Source organism: Geotrypetes seraphini, chromosome 1 (assembly GCF_902459505.1).
Source record: "Geotrypetes seraphini chromosome 1, aGeoSer1.1, whole genome shotgun sequence".
Classification (NCBI taxonomy): Eukaryota; Metazoa; Chordata; class Amphibia; order Gymnophiona; family Dermophiidae; genus Geotrypetes; species Geotrypetes seraphini.
The window spans coordinates 50,639,286-50,659,171 of NC_047084.1; the positions used below are offsets into that span (position 1 = coordinate 50,639,286).

At 47.6% G+C, this 19,886-nt stretch overlaps 1 protein-coding gene across 6 annotated transcripts in view; it reads right to left on the minus strand.

The window, feature by feature from the left end:
• Positions 1-19,886, minus strand: part of DDX4 (DEAD-box helicase 4) — a 340,193-nt gene that overhangs the window by 300,973 nt on the left and 19,334 nt on the right. For all 6 annotated transcript variants that reach the window (XM_033931141.1, XM_033931188.1, XM_033931180.1 and 3 more), the window contains one exon: positions 13,624-13,675. In XM_033931141.1, coding sequence (XP_033787032.1) covers positions 13,624-13,675 — 52 coding nt within the window. The remainder of the gene's footprint in view (positions 1-13,623; positions 13,676-19,886) is intronic.

Here is a 19,886-nt window from a genome sequence, read left to right on the forward strand (position 1 = left end):
AGAGGTCGCAGAAAGACTTAACATGTTCTTTTCATCTGTATTCACAAACGAAGACACAACCAACATACCGGAACCTGAGCAATTCTTCAATGGAAATCAAGCACAAAAGTTAACATCCATAGAAGTGAGCCTTGATGATGTGCGCAGACAGATAGAAAAACTAAAAACTGACAAATCCCCGGGTCCGGATGGAATCCATCCAAGGGTGCTGAAGGAACTAAAGGAGGAAATAGCGGAACTATTACAGCAAATTTGCAACCTATCTCTGAAAACAGGTGTGATTCCGGAGGATTGGAAGATAGCCAACGTTACGCCCATCTTTAAAAAGGGATCAAGAGGAGACCCGGGAAACTACAGACCGGTGAGTCTGACCTCTGTTCCGGGGAAAATGGCGGAAGCACTAATAAAAGAAAAAATTGATGAACATTTTGAAAAACACGAACTTCTGATAACCAGCCAACATGGTTTCTGCAGGGGGAGATCGTGTCTGACCAACTTATTGCACTTCTTCGAGGGAATTAACAAACAGATGGACAAAGGAGACCCTATAGACATCATATACCTAGATTTCCAGAAAGCCTTTGACAAGGTGCCTCATGAACGTCTACTCCGGAAACTGAAGAACCATGGGGTGGACGGAGACGTGCATAGATGGATCAGAAACTGGTTAGCGGGTAGGAAACAGAGGGTAGGGGTGAAGGGACACTACTCAGACTGGAGGAAGGTCACGAGTGGTGTTCCGCAGGGCTCAGTGCTCGGGCCGCTGCTATTTAATATATTCATAAATGATCTAGAAACAGGAACAAAGAGTGAGATAATAAAATTTGCGGACGACACCAAACTGTTTAGTGGAGCTCGGACAAAGGAGGACTGTGAAAAATTGCAAAGGGACTTGGACAAATTGGGAGAATGGGCAGAGAGATGGCAGATGAAGTTCAATGTTGAGAAATGTAAAGTACTGCATGTGGGAATCAGAAACCCGAGGCACGGCTATACGATGGGAGGGATGTTATTGAATGAGAGTACCCAAGAAAGGGACTTGGGGGTAATGGTGGACATGACAATGAAGCCGACGGCACAGTGCGCAGCGGCCGCCAAGAGAGCGAATAAAATGCTGGGGATAATCAAGAAGGGTATTACAACAAGAACGAAAGAAGTTATCCTGCCGTTGTACCGGGCAATGGTGCGTCCGCATCTTGAGTACTGCGTCCAGTATTGGTCACCATACCTTAAGAAGGATATGGTGTTACTCAAGAGAGTTCAGAGGAGAGCGACACGACTGATAAAGGGGATGGAAAGCCTTTCATATGCTGAGAGATTGGAGAAACTGGGTCTCTTTTCCCTGGAGAAGAGAAGACTTAGAGGGGATATGATAGAGACTTACAAGATCATGAAGGGCATAGAGAGAGTAGAGAGGGACAGATTCTTCAAACTTTCAGAACATAAAAAAACAAGAGGGCATTCGGAAAAGTTGAAAGGGGACAGATTCAAAACGAATGCTAGGAAGTTCTTCTTTACCCAACGTGTGGTGGACACCTGGAATGCGCTTCCAGAGGACGTTATAGGGCAGCGAACGGTACTGGGGTTTAAGAAAGGATTGGACAATTTCCTGCTGGAAAAGGGGATAGAGGGGTATAGATAAAAGATTACTGTACAGGTCCTGGACCTGATGGGCCGCCGCGTGAGCGGACTGCTGGGCGCGATGGACCTCAGGTCTGACCCAGCGGAGGCATTTCTTATGTTCTTATGTTCTTAACCAATCCGCCAGACAATTGTACTGGCCCTTAATGTAGACCGCTTGAAGGAATATATTGCGGCGGATGGCCCAATCCCAGAGCCGCATCGCCTCCTGGCACAGGGATAGAGACCCCGTGTCCCCTTGTTTGTTGATATAATACATGGCGACCTGGATGTCCGTGCGGATCAGCACCACTCGGGTCGCGAAGCAGGCGACAAAAAGCCTTCAGGGCAAGGAAAATCGCTCGAAGCTCCAGCAGATTGATGTGACAAAGACAGTCGGCACTGGACCAAAGACCCCGAGTGCGAAGACCGTCCATATGAGCCCCTCAAGCATATGTCGACCTTCTGCGTGAGGGGGGCACGAAACAGAAAACCTCTGGAAAGATTGGAAGAGAGCATCCACCAACAGAGAGACTTCAACAAAGCAGGCACGACAATGAGTTGAGAGACAGTGCCTCGATCCTGGTTCCATTGGGATGTAAGAGTCCATTGGGGAATACGGAGGTGAAGTCTGGCAAAAGGAGTCACATGAACTGTACAGGCCATGTGACCAAGGAGGACTATCAGGAGCCGAGCCGGGCCGAGGACAGATGGGCCACCCTCCGGCATAAACGAACAAGGGCCTCCTGATGAGGCCGAGGCAGGAAGGAGCGGAGACGAACCGTGTACAGGATCGCTCCGATGAATTCCAGAGACTTTGACGGACAGAGTTGGGACTTGGGGGGAAGTTCACCTCAAAGCCGAGACTCTGCAGGAGCAAGATGATCCGATTCATCGCTCGCAGAACTTCGTGGCACGAGGACGCCTTGATCAACCAGTCATCGAGGTAGGGAAACATCTGCAGGAAGCAGAGACACAGGGCCGCAGCTACCACAACTAGACATTTCATGAAAACCTTCGGAGAGGCTGCCAGGCCAAACGGAAGGACACGATATTGGAGGTGGAGATCCCCCACCCGGAGTCTCAGATACCAGCGAAAGGCCGGGTGTATCGGAATGTGCGTGTACGTCTCCTTGAGGTCCAGTGAGCACAGCCAGTCCACCTCGTCCAAGAGGGGGTACAAGGTAGGAAGGGTGAGCATTCTGAACTGTTCCCTGACCATAAATTTGTTCAGAGCACGGAGGTCCAGGATCGGACGCAGATCCCCCGTCTTCTTGGGTACCAGAAAGTACCGGGAATATAATCCGGTATTCCACTGGTCCGGAGAAACCTCCTCAACCACCTGAGCCTCCTGCAGAAGGGCAGCTGAGACCGGGCAGAAGGAAATTCTTAGAGGAAGGTCTGGGGGCACGTGACTGAAGTGAAGGGAGTACCTTTCCTGGATGATGGAAATCATCCAACTGCCATAGAAACATAGAAAATGACGGCAGAAAAGGGCCACGGCCCATCTAGTCTGCCCACACTAATGGCCCACCCCCTAACTACCTCCATGAAGAGATCCCACATGCCAATCCCATCTTTTCTTAAAATCTGGCACGCTGATAGTCTCAATTACCTGTTGTGGAAGACTATTCCAGCGGTCAACCACCCTTTCGGTGAAGAAATATTTTCTAGCGTCGCCATGAAATTTCCCACCCCTGATTTTCAACGGATGCCCTCTTGTTGCCATGGATCCTTTAAGGAAAAAGAGATCCTCTTCCAACTCGATACAGCCCGTGACATATTTGAACGTCTCTATCATGTCTCTCCTCTCTCTGCGTTCCTCATACGGGAGATCCTTGAGTCCTGAGACCATCCTGGTGGCCATTCGCTGAACCGACTCAACTCTCTGCACATCTTTTTGATAATGCGGCCTCCAGAATTGTACACAGTATTCCAAATGGGGTCTCACCATGGATCTGTACAACGGCATTATGACCTCGGGCTTACAGCTGACGAAACTTCTACGGATACAGCCAATGATTTGTCTAGCCCTGGATAAAGCTTTCTCCACTTGATTGGCAGTCTTCATGTCTTCGCTAATAATCACCCCCAAGTCACGTTCTGCTACAGTCCTTGCTAGATCTCACCATTTAGGGTGTAAGTCCTGCATGGATTTTTGCCGCCAAGGTGCATGACCTTGCATTTTTTGGCATTGAAACTTAGTTGCCAAGTCTTTGACCAATGCTCCAGCAGGAGTAGGTCCTGCGTCACTGTCGGGCATTGAGCTTTTGTCAGGCACTGTGCTTTCATTTGTTGTGCAGTTGCCTACTATGTTGCATAGTTTGGCATCATCGACAAATAATGTAATTTTACCTCGAAGCCCCTCAGCCAAGTCTCTTACGAAGATGTTAAATAGGATTGGGCCCAAGACCGAGCCCTGCGGCACTCCGCTGATCACCTCCGTCGTATCAGAGAGGGTACCGTTTACCACTACCCTCTGAAGTCTACCTCTAAGCCAGTCCCTAACCCATGCAGTTAATGTTTCACCCAATCCCATCAAACCCATCTTGCTCAATAACCTGCGGTGTGGGACGCTATCAAATGCTTTGCTGAAGTCCAAGTACACAACGTCCAGGGACTCCCCTATATCCAGCTTTCTTGTTACCCAGTCAAAGAAGCTGATCAGATTTGATTAGCAGGACCTTCCCCAGGGCTGTGGAGTCGGTAGATAAATGTTCCGACTCCTCAGTTTTTTGTCCTTCAGACTCCGACTCCAGGTACCCGAAATTTCCTCCGACTCCTCAACTCCACAGCCCTGACCTTCCCTTCGTAAAACCATGATGATGGGGATTTCATAGATTCTCCTCATTCAGGATCTTATCCAATTGGCATTTGATTAGTGTTTCCATAATTTTACTCACTATCGATGTGAGACTCACCGGTCTATAATTCTCAGCCTCTGTCCTGCACCCTTTTTTGTGGAGTGGAATGACGTTAAGCCATTTTCCAATCCAATAGCACTCTTCCTGTACTTAGGGAAAGATTGAAGACGCGGATAACGGTTTCGCCAGGACGTCACTCAACTCCCTGAGCACGCTGGGGTGTAGTTTGTCAGGACCCATAGCTTTGTTCACCCTGAATCTTGATAGCTCCTCGTAGACACAGCTGGGCGTAAACTCGAAATTTCGAAACGGGTCTTCCGAGTTTTCCCTCGTCGGCAGCTGAGGGCCGGATCCCGGTGCTTCGCAAGTGAAGACCGAGCAGAAGTATTCATTTAATCGGAGTCCGATTCTACATAGTTCCCATCGGGTTTCCTAAGGCGTACTATCCCATCTGTGTATCTTTTTCTGTCACCGGAAGAAGGATTTATCGCCCTTCTTGATGTTCTTCGTAAGGTTCTCCTCCATTCGGAGTTTGGCCTCCCTGACTGCCGTTTTGACCGCTTTTTGACTTGACCAGATAGTCTTCCTTGGATTCTCGCTTCCCTGATAGTTTGTAGAGGATGAACACTCTTTTCTTCTTTTTTATGAAGTCTGAGATCTCTGCAGAGAACCACTGTGGTCTATTGTTTCTTCGCCGTTTACTTACTGATTTGACGTAGCAGTTGGTTACTTCGTGTAAGGTTGATTTCAGAGTTGACCACATTACCTCTACATTATCTGTTTCGGCATGGTTTTGCAGTGCCCAATGGACGAAATCTCCCATGCTTTCGAAGTTTGTGCCCTTAAAGTTGAGGACCTTGGTTGATGTGCTTGACTTAGTGAAACCTTTCCTGAGGTTGAACCATATCATGTTGTGGTCACTGGAGGCCAACATATCGCCTATCGAGACCTCTGTGACACTTTCTCTGTTGGTGAGCATTAGGTCTAGTATCGCCCGATCCCTAGTGGGCTCTAATACCATTTGTCTGAGTCTTGCTCCCTTTATAGAGGTTAATAGTTTCCTGCTGCCGCTGGACGCAGCGGAAAGTTTGTTCCAATCCACATTAGGCATATTGAAGTCTCCTAACAATACTGTGTCTCCACGCAAAGTGATATTCTCAATGTCTTCGACTAATTCTATATCCATGTCCTCCTGTTGTCTTGGAGGTCTGTATACTACACCAAGATACAGGCATTTGTCCTTCCCCTTAGCCAAATTCACCCAGAGGGATTTCCCGGTGTACTTGACATCTGCGATTTTGGTAACTTTGATGTCCTCTTTAGTGTATAGTGCTACCCCTCCTCACATTTTGCCCTCTCTGTCACGCCGAAGTAAGTTGTATCCCGGTGGTAAGACTTTCCCACTGGGTATAGAAATCATGGAGACAACCCCCGATGGGGAGGGGGGAAGGCTCCAGGAGGAAGGGAGCCCAAAGGCTCACACTAGAATTGTCATAAAGACAGCCCAGGCTTCACCGGAAATGGAGGTTGGGCCTTAGCTTGACGCTGCTGCTGCTGCTGTTGCGGCCGCTTCGAAGGAAGCTGAGAGAACGCAGGAGTAGATTTCTGCAGATACCTCCGGAGAGGAATCTTGTATTGCTTAAATCTCAGATACGCGAAGGACTGTTCATGCTCCAAGAGGCGCTTAGTGGCTGCCTCAATGGAATCAAACAGCTCATTTCCCACACAAGGGAGATTGGCTAGACGTTCCTGGAGGTTCGGATCCATGGAAATATAGAAATAGACAGCAGATAAGGGACACGGCCCATCTAGTCTGCCCACCCCAATGACCCTCCCCTACCTTTCTCTGTGAATAGATCCCAGGTGTCTATCCCATTTGGCCTTAAAATCAGGCACGCTGCTAGCCTCAATCACCTGAAGTGGAAGACTATTCCAGCGATCAACCACCCTTTCAGTGAAAAATAATTTCCTGGTGTCCCCGTGCAGTTTCCCGCCCCTGATTTTCCACGGATGCCCCCTTGTTGCTGCGGGACCCTTGAAAAAGAAGATATCTTCTTCCACCTCGATGCGGCTCGTGAGATACATGAATGTCTTGATCATGTCACCCCTCTCTCTGCGGTTCCTCGAGTAAGTATAGCTGCAACTTATCCAGCCATCCTCGTACGGGAGATCCTTGATTCCCGAGACCATCCGGGTGGCCATTCTCTGGACCGACTCCAGTCTCAGCACATCCTTACGGTAATGCGGCCTCCAGAATTGCTCACAGTATTCCAGGTGGGGCCTCACCATGGATCTATACAATGGCATAATGACTTCAGGCTTACGGCTGACGAAACTCCTGCGTATGCAACCTATGATTTGCCTTGCCTTGGATGAAGCTTGCTCCACTTGATTATATAAACAAAACAGACTGACTCTGTAACAGTATCACAACCCCGGAGGAGGACCCGTTGCACAAAAAATTAAGCTCAGAGATATAAAACTCTGAAGAGGGAGAGGTAACCCCCTCTTAGGGAAAGAGTTTATCTTCCAATCATTGCTTCATAATATGTAACAAACGAGTCCAGCTCAAAGGTATAAAAGGTTACAGCTGTGTATATATCTTAATGATGATGCAATATGCATTCCAAAAGCTTTCAAAAATCATATAAATTTTGCATTCAGGTAAGCACTGAAATATTCATATAGATAAGTCTCAAAAAATACTTATCAGGGTCCCGACGCAGCCCCGTTTCGGTGTCTACTTCAGGAGACCCCGTCCGACTAATTGAGTTCTGCCATAAGTTAATAACTATAAGAAATTCAAGAACAGGTTCGTTCTGCAGTTGAAAAATCTCCGTGCTGAAAAATTTTCAACTGCAGAACGAACCTGTTCTTGAATTTCTTATAGTTATTAACTTACGGCAGAACTCAATTAGTCGGACGGGGTCTCCTGAAGTAGACACCGAAACGGGGCGGCGTCGGGACCCTGATAAGTATTTTTTGAGACTTATCTATATGAATATTTCAGTGCTTACCTGAATGCAAAATTTATATGATTTTTGAAAGCTTTTGGAATGCATATTGCATCATCATTAAGATATATACACAGCTGTAACCTTTTATACCTTTGAGCTGGACTCGTTTGTTACATATTATGAAGCAATGATTGGAAGATAAACTCTTTCCCTAAGAGGGGGTTACCTCTCCCTCTTCAGAGTTTTATATCTCTGAGCTTAATTTTTTGTGCAACGGGTCCTCCTCCGGGGTTGTGATACTGTTACAGAGTCAGTCTGTTTTGTTTATAGCATAGTGCTTTTTCTGACTCTTGGTTATACTTCTCCTGCTTATAGTGGAAACATAGTTGCTCCACTTGATTGGCAGTCTTCATGTTCTCACTGACGATCACCCCTAAGTCTCGTTCTGCTTCAGTTCTTGTTAGGATCTCGCCATTAAGGGTGTAAGTCTTGCATGGATTTTGGCTGCCCAGGTGCATGACTTTGCATTTTTTGGCTTTGAAGTTGAGTTGCTAGGACCTAGACCAGCGCTCCAGTAGGAGTAGGTCGTGCATCATGTTGTCGGACACTGAATTTATGTCTGTTGTGCTTTTGCCCACTACATTGCTTACTTTGGCGTCATCGGCGAATAATGTTATTTTACCTCGCAGGGGAGGGTCATTAGGGTGGGCAGACTGGATGGGCCGTGGCCCTTATCTGCCGTCAATTTCTATGTTTCTATGTTTCTATGTTTCTGCCAAGTCTCTTATAAAGATGTTGAATAGGATCGGGCCCAGGACCGAGCCCTGCGGCACTCCACTGATTACCGCCGTCATTTCGGAGGGGGTGCCGTTCACCACTACCCTCTGAAGCCTACCTCCAAGCCAGTTCCCAACCCATTTCGTCAATGTGTCGCCCAATCCTATAGAACTCATCTTGCTCAGCAACCTGCGGTGTGGTACGCTATCAAATGCTTTACTGAAGTCCAGGTATACGATGTCCGGGGACTCCTCCCAACATCCAGCTTCCTCGTCACCCAGTCAAAGAAGCTGATCAGGTTGGATTGGCAGGATCTCCCCTTAGTAAATCCATGTTAACGGGGATCTCGTAGATTCTCCTCATTCAGGATCGTATTCAATTGGCGTTTGATTAGAGTTTCCATTAGTTTGCACACTATTGATGCGAGACTCACCGGTCTGTAGTTTGCCGTCTCCATCTTGGAACCTTTCTTGTGGAGTGGAATGACGTTAGCCGTCTTCCAGTCCAACGGGACATTACTCGTACTAAGGGAGAGATCCATGTCCACAATCCTGAGCTAAGCGAGGCGACGCATGGCGATCGCAAATGCCGTGACCCTCGAGGACAACTCTAAGGCATCATAGGCCGCTTGAAACAGAGGCGGAGCTGGGAGAGGGTCTCCCCGAGGAGACGAAACTTCCGACGCCGAGAATCCGGTATATCCTCCCGGAACGAGTGGAGGGTGTCCACACAGAACCGAAGATAAAGCTATAGTTGAGGACACGGTTCGCCATCATCAAATTTCGATAAAAACAGCAACCAAATTTGTCCATTTTACAGCCCTCTCTGTCCGGAGGGACGGCAGCGTAAACCATCAAGATGTTAGACTTCAAGGAAGACTCAACCACCAAGGACTGGTGAGAAAGCTGAGAACTCTCAAACCCATTAACCGGGATCGTCCGGTAGCGGGACTCCAACTTGGAGGGAATGGCCATGACCGCATAGGGGGGGTCTCCAGGTTCCGGAGAAATGTTTGCCGGAGAAGCTGGTGCAAAGGCAATCGCAGAGCCTCACGGGGCTAATGATCAACACCCATTTCTGCCAGGAATTCCTGGGTATAACGGGACTCAGACTGGAGGTCCAGGTTCAAGGCCCTACCCATGTCAGAGATGAAACGAGTAAAGGAGGAGTTTCGAGAAGAAGACTCATCCCCCCCCCCCCCCGAGGAGACTCTGAGCGACATCTGGGGGCAGCCGAGAAAGAGGGAGAAATTTCCCTCGAATAGTGAACCGGGGCCTCGGAATCCCGCGAATGGGAGATGGAAGAGGCTCAACTAAAGTGTCTGGGGGGCGTGGAGGAACGACCCCTTGCAAGGTGGACCGGGGAGGAGCCTGGAGTCCGAGGAATCAACTGGTGGATCCTCAGAGACGACGAGGCAAAGGATAATTCCTCCACAAGTTTCAAAGACGACCCTTTAGAGGCTGGCATTTGCCCCAAAGGGGAAGCGAAGACCGGAGCTTTTTATAAGGGGCAAGCCTCTGTCCTGGACCCTCAAAAAGTCACAGGGGACTCGAGGGATGAAGAATCGCTCGAGGGAACCCGACGAGTCTTGTGGGCACGGCCCCGAGACACAAGAGAAGGACGCTCAGGCTTCTCAGACTGAGGCTGGGTCGAGACCGAGGTCAGGGGCGTCGAGGTCGGGACTAGTTGGATCACCACCGAGGAAAGCTGCGTGGTAAGTATAGCCTTAAGCATATCCTCGAACATGGGCACCAAGAGCAAGGGCTAATGGATCGTAGGTGCAGCAGTGCGCTCCTTCGGGGGCGACCTTGAGGAAGAGTATTCCCTATGTGAGGGGGCACGCTTAGAATGATGTCTCAAAGATGCCGACGAGGCGGCACTCACATGAGACTCAGAGATAGGCTTCTTTGCCGGCACATCTGAGGAGGAAAGAGGAGACTTACCAGAGACTGGAGTAGCCGAGGCCGGAGCATTCGAGGCCGAGGGGGACTTCGAGGCCGAAGCACCCAACAAGGGCGCCGAGGCCGAGCTCGAGGCCTGTCCCATAGGATCCATGGGGCCAAAGAGTTGGAGAATCTTGGCCACCCTCCGTCGAAGAGCCCGCGGTTGCAAAGTCGCGGAACGTGGGCACAACTCAGCGTGGTGCTTCGCACCCAGGCACTTCACACACCAGCGATGAGGGTCAGTGATAGAGATAACCTGGTTGCACTTTGTACAGTTTTTAAACCCGGAACGAGGCCAGAACATAAAACAAAGGACTGCCGCGGCCCCGCGAGGCCAGGCGGCCAGAACAAGACCGGGGAACCCGGTCAAAAATACTCGAACGGAAAAAAAAGAAAAATGAAGACGCAGGCACAGCGACTTAACTGAAAGTACTTAACCAAATAAGCCGCGGTGCAAGAGGGACAACGAGATCGCGTGAAGGGAACAGTGCTTCTGGCTCCGCGGAAAACATAGAACCGAGGCCACGCATGCCCTAGGTCAGGCGGGAGGGGCATGCGTAAGCCAATCGCAAGCTTGAAGGTCTTCAAGCAAGTCTGCTTGTCCTGGGATAAAGTTATTTGCGGTTTTTTTAATATTCATAGGCTGGCTCTGCCCCTAACCCTCATGAATATTGAAAGGGAAATGTAGATTTATGCAACACCCGGAGTGCGGGTTGGGATTGAACACCTAGTATGGAATCTGGAAGAGTCCTAACAGAATATCTTGTTTCCAACAGTGGTCAATCCAAGTTACAAGTATCTGGCAAGATCCCAAGAAGTTAAAACAGATGCTATGCCTCTTATTCAACGAATAAGCAGTAGATTTCCCCAGCCACATCAATAATGGCGCAAAGACTTGTCTTAGGAATTTATCCAAACCTTCTTTTAAACCCTGCTAACTGATTTCATCACATTCTCCAGCAACCTTCTTTTAAACCCTGCTAACTGATTTCACCACATTCTCCAGCAACAAATTAGAGCTTAAATTACACGTTGAGAAAACAAACATCACATGCCCCCTAGTCCTAGCTTCATTATGCGCTCACTAGTCCTAGTATTTTGGGAAAGAGTAAACATGTTATTCATATCTATCCTTTCCACTCCACTCGGTATTTTATAGATCTCTATCATATCTCTCCTGAGCCATCTCTTCTACAGGCTGAAGAACCCTAGTCGCTTACCTTTCCTCTTACCATCCTTTTACCATTTTTGTCACCTCTCTATGTACCTTTTCTAATTTTGGGGAGGTGGAGGAAGTGGAGGGAGGGATTCAACTTGTGACCAGTCGAGTGAGACACCCTCCAAGGTCGGGTGGATCCCTGAAAGGGTCCCCCCAAGCTCAGTCAGCCACTAAACAATTTCTAACAGCTCTATACGAACCAGGGGAAGACTGGCAACAATTAACCACACCTGCTGGAGACTGAGAACAGACTAATTATATTAGGGGGAAGCATAGCTGCTTGTATTACAATCAAAAGTTTTTTCTCAGTCTCCACCTGCTGGTCATGGTGAGCTATTTACCCATCAGTGAATTGTGCCGGTCTGGAGAGGTGCTAAATAATCCCGAACACAGCAGTAAAAGTCATCTACAAGGCCAGAAAATTTGACCACGTAACTTCTCTTCTGATAAAGCCCATTGGCTTCCCATTCCATCACTGTGTCATTTATAAAACTCTTTTATTGAGAAATTTAAATCTTTTCTTAAGACATTTCTTTTCAAAGATGCCTTTCAAGTGGGAGTGTCCTTTAAGGATTTAAAACATTTTTTTAAATCTTTTTTTGAGTCTGCTTATATTGGACTTGCTTGCTTTTAACCCCGCCCTTTTGTTTATACCTTTATACCTTATTTTTCTTTAACCATTGTAGTTCTTCCCTTTTTTCCATTCATACCAGTTTGTCCATTCGTGTATGTTATTTTTTTGTCTAATCTTGTATGCTACTTTTGTTAAAGTTATGTTAAATTGTATTGTCTGTTTTTACCCTATTTTAAAATGTATAACCACCTTGAAATAAATAAGGTGGTATATCAAATTTTTAATAAACTTGAAACGAATGATCTCCTTTTCTTCTGAAGCCTCCATCTGCCTCAAAACCCCTCTATATATTTTGCTTAAAATTACCAGGGATTGACTTCTCAGGCCTTCCTACCACAGGAAGTTTCTCAGATTTCATATTCTGGAAATCATCAATTTTCAGCTCTACCCTGTGGCCTGACAGCTCCTCGCACTCAAAGCAAAACAGAGGAACCTCATGTGAGACAGCCAAAAAGGAAAGTGTAAGTATGACTCTTTCAGTTCCAAAGCAGTCAGAAATTCTCCTTGCTGAACAGAAGCCATCATTGAATGCAATGATTCCATCCTGAACTGCAAGACCAAAGATAGCGACTCACAACAGCGATTGATTCACTATCAAGTTTGCATGCAAATGATTTGCACAGAGGTGCAAATTATTTGCATGCAAACTCGCTGACTCAATCGCAGGAGAAGCAGCCTCCTGTCACTGCTGGTCGGCTTGTTTTTTGTTGTTGTTTTTTTTTTAAATGGCACAGATATTTTGTGTGTATTACACACACACAAAATATCTACCCCCCCCCCCCCCCAAAAAAAAAGAAGCCTGACGACCCTTCCCTCCCTCCCCAAACCCCCCAAAAATGGCAGGAGTGATGCCCACTCCCTCAAGCCGTCATCCCCCCTCCCCCCCAACTGTCGGGTCCCCCTCCAGCTGACTTTGCAGTGGGAGAGGTTCCCTGCTGCAGCCGCTAAACCAATCACGGCAGGGAGATTCCCTGGGCACGGTTAGTTCATTGGCCACGTTTATTTGAAATGTAAGCCAGCAATTTGCTGGCCCTCATTTCAGGTGCCTCTTGCAGCCCTAGGGAGATGCCTAGGGCTGCTTCAGCTCGCCCAAGGCCACTTCCAGGCAAAACCATGCCCATACCTAGACTTGGGCGAGCTTGGGCGGCCCTACGTGCCTCTAGGCTCGCAAAGACACCTACAATGTAGGCGACCCTCCTCGGGATGTTTTTAAAAAATTTTTTAAAAAATAAAGAGGTGTCCCCCAATTGGCTGGTTAGACGGTGGTAGGACACCTACCGCCACCTACAGTTGGGGTATCATTTATAGAATTTGCCCCTAAGGGTCCAAATAACTATAAATGCAAAGAGGGAGAATCCCATCAAGCTGTAGTATTCAAGAGCATGCCTTAGACTGGTCTAGCAGGACTCAAGCAAAAGAAAATTAATTAAAATTTCACCTTCCCTATCAGTTCTAATTGCTTTTGACTACAAGACTGCAATTAAAAGAGAGATTGTTCACGCAGCCATTCAAAAATGGAAGATTAGCCAGATATTTTCTAAAATTTTTCTGTAGAACCAAGAGACTTAGTTACAAGAAAATAAAAGCATTAAACAGAACAAGTGCATACCTCTTTGACTCAAAAGTTCACCATTGTTCATGGGCTCCTTTTCCAAGGTGTCCTACAAATAAAAATAAATAAATAGCCAAATTTTAAAATGCAAAATACAAAAAAGTTGAAGGGCCCAATATTCAGCTGGCAGCACTCAGTGTTTTGCTGACCACAGCCAATGTTAATATCAGAAATTCAATGCTGGGTCATGTCCAGGCTTCGATCAGGATTATCTCGCACAACAATGCAGCTGTCTATGCAATCAACAGTATCTTGAAATGTACAGACCCAACACAGGTCATGTTTCAACTTAACCATCTTTCTCAGGAGTCCTAAGGTTGGAGGTAAAACTAAAACATAGTATGGATGCTGGAAGGTGCGAGTATAAAGCTTTAGTAAAGCGTAATTTGGAATAATGTATTTCCAAGACAAAGCCGCTCAAGCAGTACGCATGTCCAGGCTTCAGCATTAAAGCAAAACCTCTCTTTTTAAAGATGCCTATGGAGTATAGACCTAGATCCTGTTTTCAGTTTAATCTCACTCCCATTTTCTCCCTCCCCTCCCTGTTTAAATGCTTTTTAGTAATGCTTTATGTAAACCACTTAGGATGTATTTTGAGCAGTATATCAAACCGAAAAACTTGAAAATTGGTTTGCAAAGCTGGCATCAGCTAACAGAGTCCATTAAGTGCAATATCCAGCACCTAACCAGATACAGGCTGCCACAAAGAGAACAGACTATTATAGGTCTTATTTATGCAGTAACCTTGGCCATTTAAGGTCTGAATATTGGCACTCAACTAAGTAAGTGCAGACTCCACCCTTAGAAAGGCCCCAAAATAAAACATTTTTCAGTTCAACACTAAACACTAATTTTCAGCTGCATTAGCCAGTTAACAAAAGATTAGGTTCTTACTTTTGCTAATCTTTCTTGTAAATCCTCACTTTATTCCAGGACCAGTAGGTTGTTTACTTCTTCCCGCCAAGGATCTGTAGGAAGCCTCATATTTTTGAAGTTTTTACCCCCTCCTTATCGCACCTTACAACTTAGCATGCTCCTCTGGATTCCTGTCAGTCAGTCTTTAAGCAGCCAGGAACAACTGCAGAAGATAATAAACAAGAGAGAGGGGGAACGACGAACTGAACGAGAGAGAACACGAGAGAGAACACGAGAGAGAGAGAGAACACGAGAGAGAACGAGAGAACACGAGAGAGAGAGAGAGAGAACGAGAGAACACGAGAGAGAGAGAGAGAACGAGAGAACACGAGAGAGAGAGAGAGAACGAGAGAGAGAGAGAACGAGAGAGAAAGAGAGAGATCTTCCCAGCTACCACATAAGCTGCTCAAATGGCCAAGCAAATCCATGTGTCAAAGGTAGCCTTAAAAGGTTGGCCTAACTTCCAAATACCACAGCAAAAAAAACAAAACTAGGGACTGTAGCACCCAATCCTGGTCCTTCATACCAGAGAAAGCAAACGCAGGTAACCGGACTTCCCGATTCACATAGAAAGCGGAAACCACCTTCGGAAGAAAGGAAGAAACAGTATGCAGAATCACTGCAGAATCTGTAATATGCAGGATTGGATCCCAGCAGGAAAGAGCCTGAAGCTCCAAAACTCTCCAGGTTAAAGTGATAGCCACAAGGAAGACCCTCTAGACCACGTGTCAAACACAAGGCTCGCGAGTTGAATCTGCCAGCTTGGTCTTTTTATGTGGCCCGCAGCAACATTACCAATCTTCCCCTTCTGAGCCCAGCGTGTCCTCCCCTCCGCGCTGGTCTGATGCCGCCACGCTGGAAAGTCCACCGGCCTCGGCAGTGCTGTTCATGGCTCCCCCTCCTGCCCTCCGTCCGCCACGGTCCACCCAGGCAGAAATAGGAAGTTGAGCGTCATTGCAGATAGACCGCGGCAGGCAAAAAGCAGCAGGAGGAGTCACGCACAGCACACCCAAATCGCTGAGGCCAGCAGATTTCCTAGCCCAGCAGCGACATCGGACCGGCGCCAGAGCGAAAGGCATGATGGGCTGTGAAGAGAGCGAGATGAAGGGAGAGAGGTTGGACCTGGGGTAATGTGGAGAAAAAGATACTTGAAGGGAGAACCGTTGGGAAGAAAAAGCGAGAAATGGTGGACCTGGGGGGGGGAGGGAGGCATGCAGACAGGGGGAGAGATGAGATGAGGGCAGTTGGGAAGAGAAAGGGAAATAACTTGAATCTGGAGATGGAAGGGGATGGAGAAATGTTAGGCCTGGGGGTGGAAGAGAGAGAGAGAGAGATGCAGCATCTCTTTTTTCTTTTCCTTCCATCTCATTGTTCAGCATCAAGGGGGGAGGGAAGAACAACAGAAAAAAGACAGAGCAAAATGTTGGACCAAGAGGAGAGATAGAAGGAAATAGGAGGCTGGGAAAGGAGCGAGATGGGAAATGGGAGCGCTACAGAATAAGAGAAGATGGAAAATAGGTAACTAAAAATTTAAAAAGAAGGATGAGAAAGAGGGCAAGATTTGAGTGGACAGAGGCAGAAAAGAAAAAAAAAAGGAGAAAGTTGAAAGGGAAAAATCAATATATTGGAGACAAGGATTGGAGCAAGAGAAAAAAGGAGAGGGAAAAGAAAAAAAAAAAAAGGGACAGCTGACAGAATTAGAAGAGACAAAATCAGAAAGAGAAACTGGGACCAAAAGCAAAATGACTAGTCAACAAAAGGTAGAAAATTTCTATTTTGTGATTACAATATGTCAGATTTGAAATATGTATGCTGCCAAAGCTGGTGTTATACAGCAAGCCTAAACTAGGACCTAAAAGAACATAAGAACATAAGAAGTTGCCTCCACTGAGTCAGACCAGAGGTCCATCTCGCCCAGCGGTCCGCTCCCGCGGTGGCCCACCAGGTCCGTGACCTGTGAAGTGGTTTTTGCCCACTTTTATAACCTACCTCTAGTTCTATCTGTACCCTTCAATCCCCCTATCCTCTAGGAACCTATCCAAACCTTCCTTGAACCCCTGTAAAGTGCTCTGGCCTATCACCTCTTCCGGAAGCATGTTCCATGTGTCCACCACCCTTTGGGTAAAAAAGAACTTTCTAACATTTGTTCTAAACCTGTCCCCTTTCAATTTCTCCGAGTGACCCCTAGTGGTTGTGGGTCCCCACAGTTTGAAGAATCTGTCCTTATCTACTCTCTCTATGCCCTTTAGGATTTTGAAGGTTTCTATCATGTCCCCTCTAAGTCTCCTCTTTTCCAGGGAGAACAGCCCCAGCATTTTTAACCTGTCAGCGTATGCAAAATTTTCCATACCTCTTATCAGTTTAGTCGCTCTTCTCTGGACTCCCTCGAGTACCGCCATGTCCTTCTTGAGGTACGGCGACCAGTACTGGACACAGTACTCCAGGTGCGGGCGCACCATTGCGCGATACAGCGGCATGATGACTTCCTTCATCCTGGTTGTGATACCCTTTTTGATGATGCCCAGCATTCTGTTTGCTTTCTTTGAGGCTGTCGCACACTGCGCCGATGGTTTCAATGTTGTGTCCACCATCACCCCCAGGTCTCTTTCAAGGTTGCTCAACCCTAGCAATATTCCCCCCATTTTGTAGCTGAACATCAGGTTCTTTTTCCCTACATGCATGACCTTGCATTTCTCTACGTTAAAACTCATTTGCCACTTTTTTGCCCATTCTTCCAGTCTCGTTAGGTCCCTTTGCAGGTCTTCACAGTCTTCTGTGCTTCTAACCCTGCTGCAGAGTTTGGTGTCATCAGCAAATTTGATAACCTCACATTTCGTCCCCGTCTCCAGGTCGTCAATAAATATATTGAACAGGAGATGTCCCAGCACCGACCCCTGTGGAACTCCGCTCGTGACCCATTGCCAGTCTGAGTATTGGCCCTTTACTCCAACCCTCTGTTTCCTGCCTGCCAACCAGTGTTTGATCCATCGGTAGATATCTCCTTGCACCCCGTGGTTCCACAGCTTTTTAAGTAGCCGTTCGTGAGGTACCTTGTCGAAGGCTTTTTGGAAGTCAAGGTAGATGTCTATGGATTCCCCCTTATCCATCTGGCTGTTTATTCCCTCAAAGAAATACAGCAAGTTCGTGTGGCACGACCTTCCCTTGCAGAAGCCATGCTGGCTCGCCTTCAGTTGTCCATTGTTTTCTATGTGTTCGCAGATTGTGTCCTTAACCAGTGCTTCCATCATCTTTCCCGGAACCGAGGTCAAGCTCACAGGCCTGTAGTTTCCTGGGTCACCCCTTGATCCCTTCTTAAAGATGGGCGTGACATTTGAGAGAGGAAAAGTCTTTTTTATTTATTTTGTAGCTGGCGTGGGGTTGGAGAGGTTGCATCCCTATACTTCTACTAAGACTAACCCCCTCCTTTGCTGGCGCGCAGAAGTCATGTGAATATCAGTGCTGCCACCAGCGCTGGGGCCTACACTGCGCATCAAAGGAGGGGGCAAGTATCTTAATGAAAAAAAAAAAAAAAAAAGCCTGCGTTCTAGATTTCGACCTCTTATGCAATTTGAGTTTGGTACCCCTGGTCTAGACTATGAGATCCAAAGATGCCTGCTCCAAAGTAGAGAATGACAAGGTGGCAGTTTACCCGCGGCCACCGCATTTAGCCGCGGGTAACCTGCCAAAACGGGGAACGAAAACTAGCAGTCGCTGCGGGGACGGGGACAAGGCCATTCACCGCCCCGTGGAGCGGTGAATGGTCTTGTCCCCGCAGTGAGGCATGAAGGATCGCGCGGTCCCCGCAGCCCACACCCGCCTGCCCAATCGATCCTAGTGATTAGCCAGCTCTCTCCCTTCTCCTCACCATAGTTTGTAGGTTTTCTTTTTCGGCGACCCACACGCTATCAAAGAGCCGCGCACCCGCTGCTGCTCAGTTTTGATCTTCTGCTCTGACGCAACCTGAAACAGGAAGTTGCAGCAGAGCAGAAGATTGAACACTGAACAACCGCGCGTGCGCGGCTCTTTGGGAAAGCGTGCAGGTCACCGAAAAAGAAAGCCTGCAAACTAAGGTGAGGAGAAGGGAGAGAGCTGGCTAATCACTACGATCGATTGGGCAGGCAGGTGGGGGCTGCAAGGACCGTGCGATCGCCCGTGCTCCCGGCTCAAACTGGAAGGAGGGACTGAAAGGGAAAAGGATTCTGGGCCAAGGGGATGAAAACGGAAAGAAAAACCCACAGCAGGAAAGAAAGGGAAGGACAGGCATGTGAGCCAGATGCTAGAAGCAGGGGGGGGGGGGGAAGAAAGAGGGAAAAAAGCTAGATGGGGTTGAAAAGAAGAGACACACTGGTATGGAAGAGGAAGATAGGGGAAATCTGGACACAGGAAGGTAACAGAAAGAAGGGAAATTATGTGCATGGGGCATAGGGACAGAGACATAAAGGGGACATGCCATGGGGATGGTATATAGACACAGGGGGGGGGGGGCAATGGCAGATACATAGGGGAGATATTAGAAATGGGGAAAATAGAAGCACAGAAGCGAGATGGTTTGTGGGGATGGGACAGGGACCGAGCTCGCAGGCTCCAGTGGCTTGCACAAATTACATTGTAACGTGCCATGAAAATAAGAGGGAGGAAGGTAGATAGATAGGCCACGCGAGAGGAGCTGAAGGGTGGTAGAAAGGAACAGATAGTAAAGGAGGGAGGGAAGGGTGGTGGTGGAAAGGAATAGGACAGACATTGAAGGAGGGTGGAGAGGAACAGACCCTGAAGGGAAATGTGGAAGACAGAATGGGAAGAAGACAGATGCCAGACTATGGGGGAGTGGAGGGAAGAAGATGGGTGCTAGACCAATTGGGGGGGTGGGGGTGAAGGGAGAGGCACAGTAACAGCAAATGGAAGACGCAGAGAGAAGACACACAGTGAATGGAAGGAATTGAATGAGAAGATGTGGAAAGCAGAAACCAGACAACAAAGGTAGAAAAAAAATTCTATTTATTTATTTTTTGCTTTAGGATAAAGTAGTATATTAGTTGTGTTGATAAAAATTTATAAACAAAGCCCTGCCAGCTGAACATCTCTTTCTCTAGTTCAGCAGCAGCAGCAACTTTGATTTATAAGAAAGGAATAAGCTAAATATTACAGTACTAAGGCTTATATGGATGCAGCGGGGACGGTGACGGGGCGGTGAATGGGATGGCAGTGGCGGTGACGGGGCTCTGAAAGGGATGTCGGTGACGGGGCGGTGAAGGGAACGGCAGTGACGGGGCGGTGCAGAGGATGGTGGGCCGGGGTCGAGGCGGTGGCAGGGACAGATTTTTTCCCCGTGTCATTCTCTACTCCAA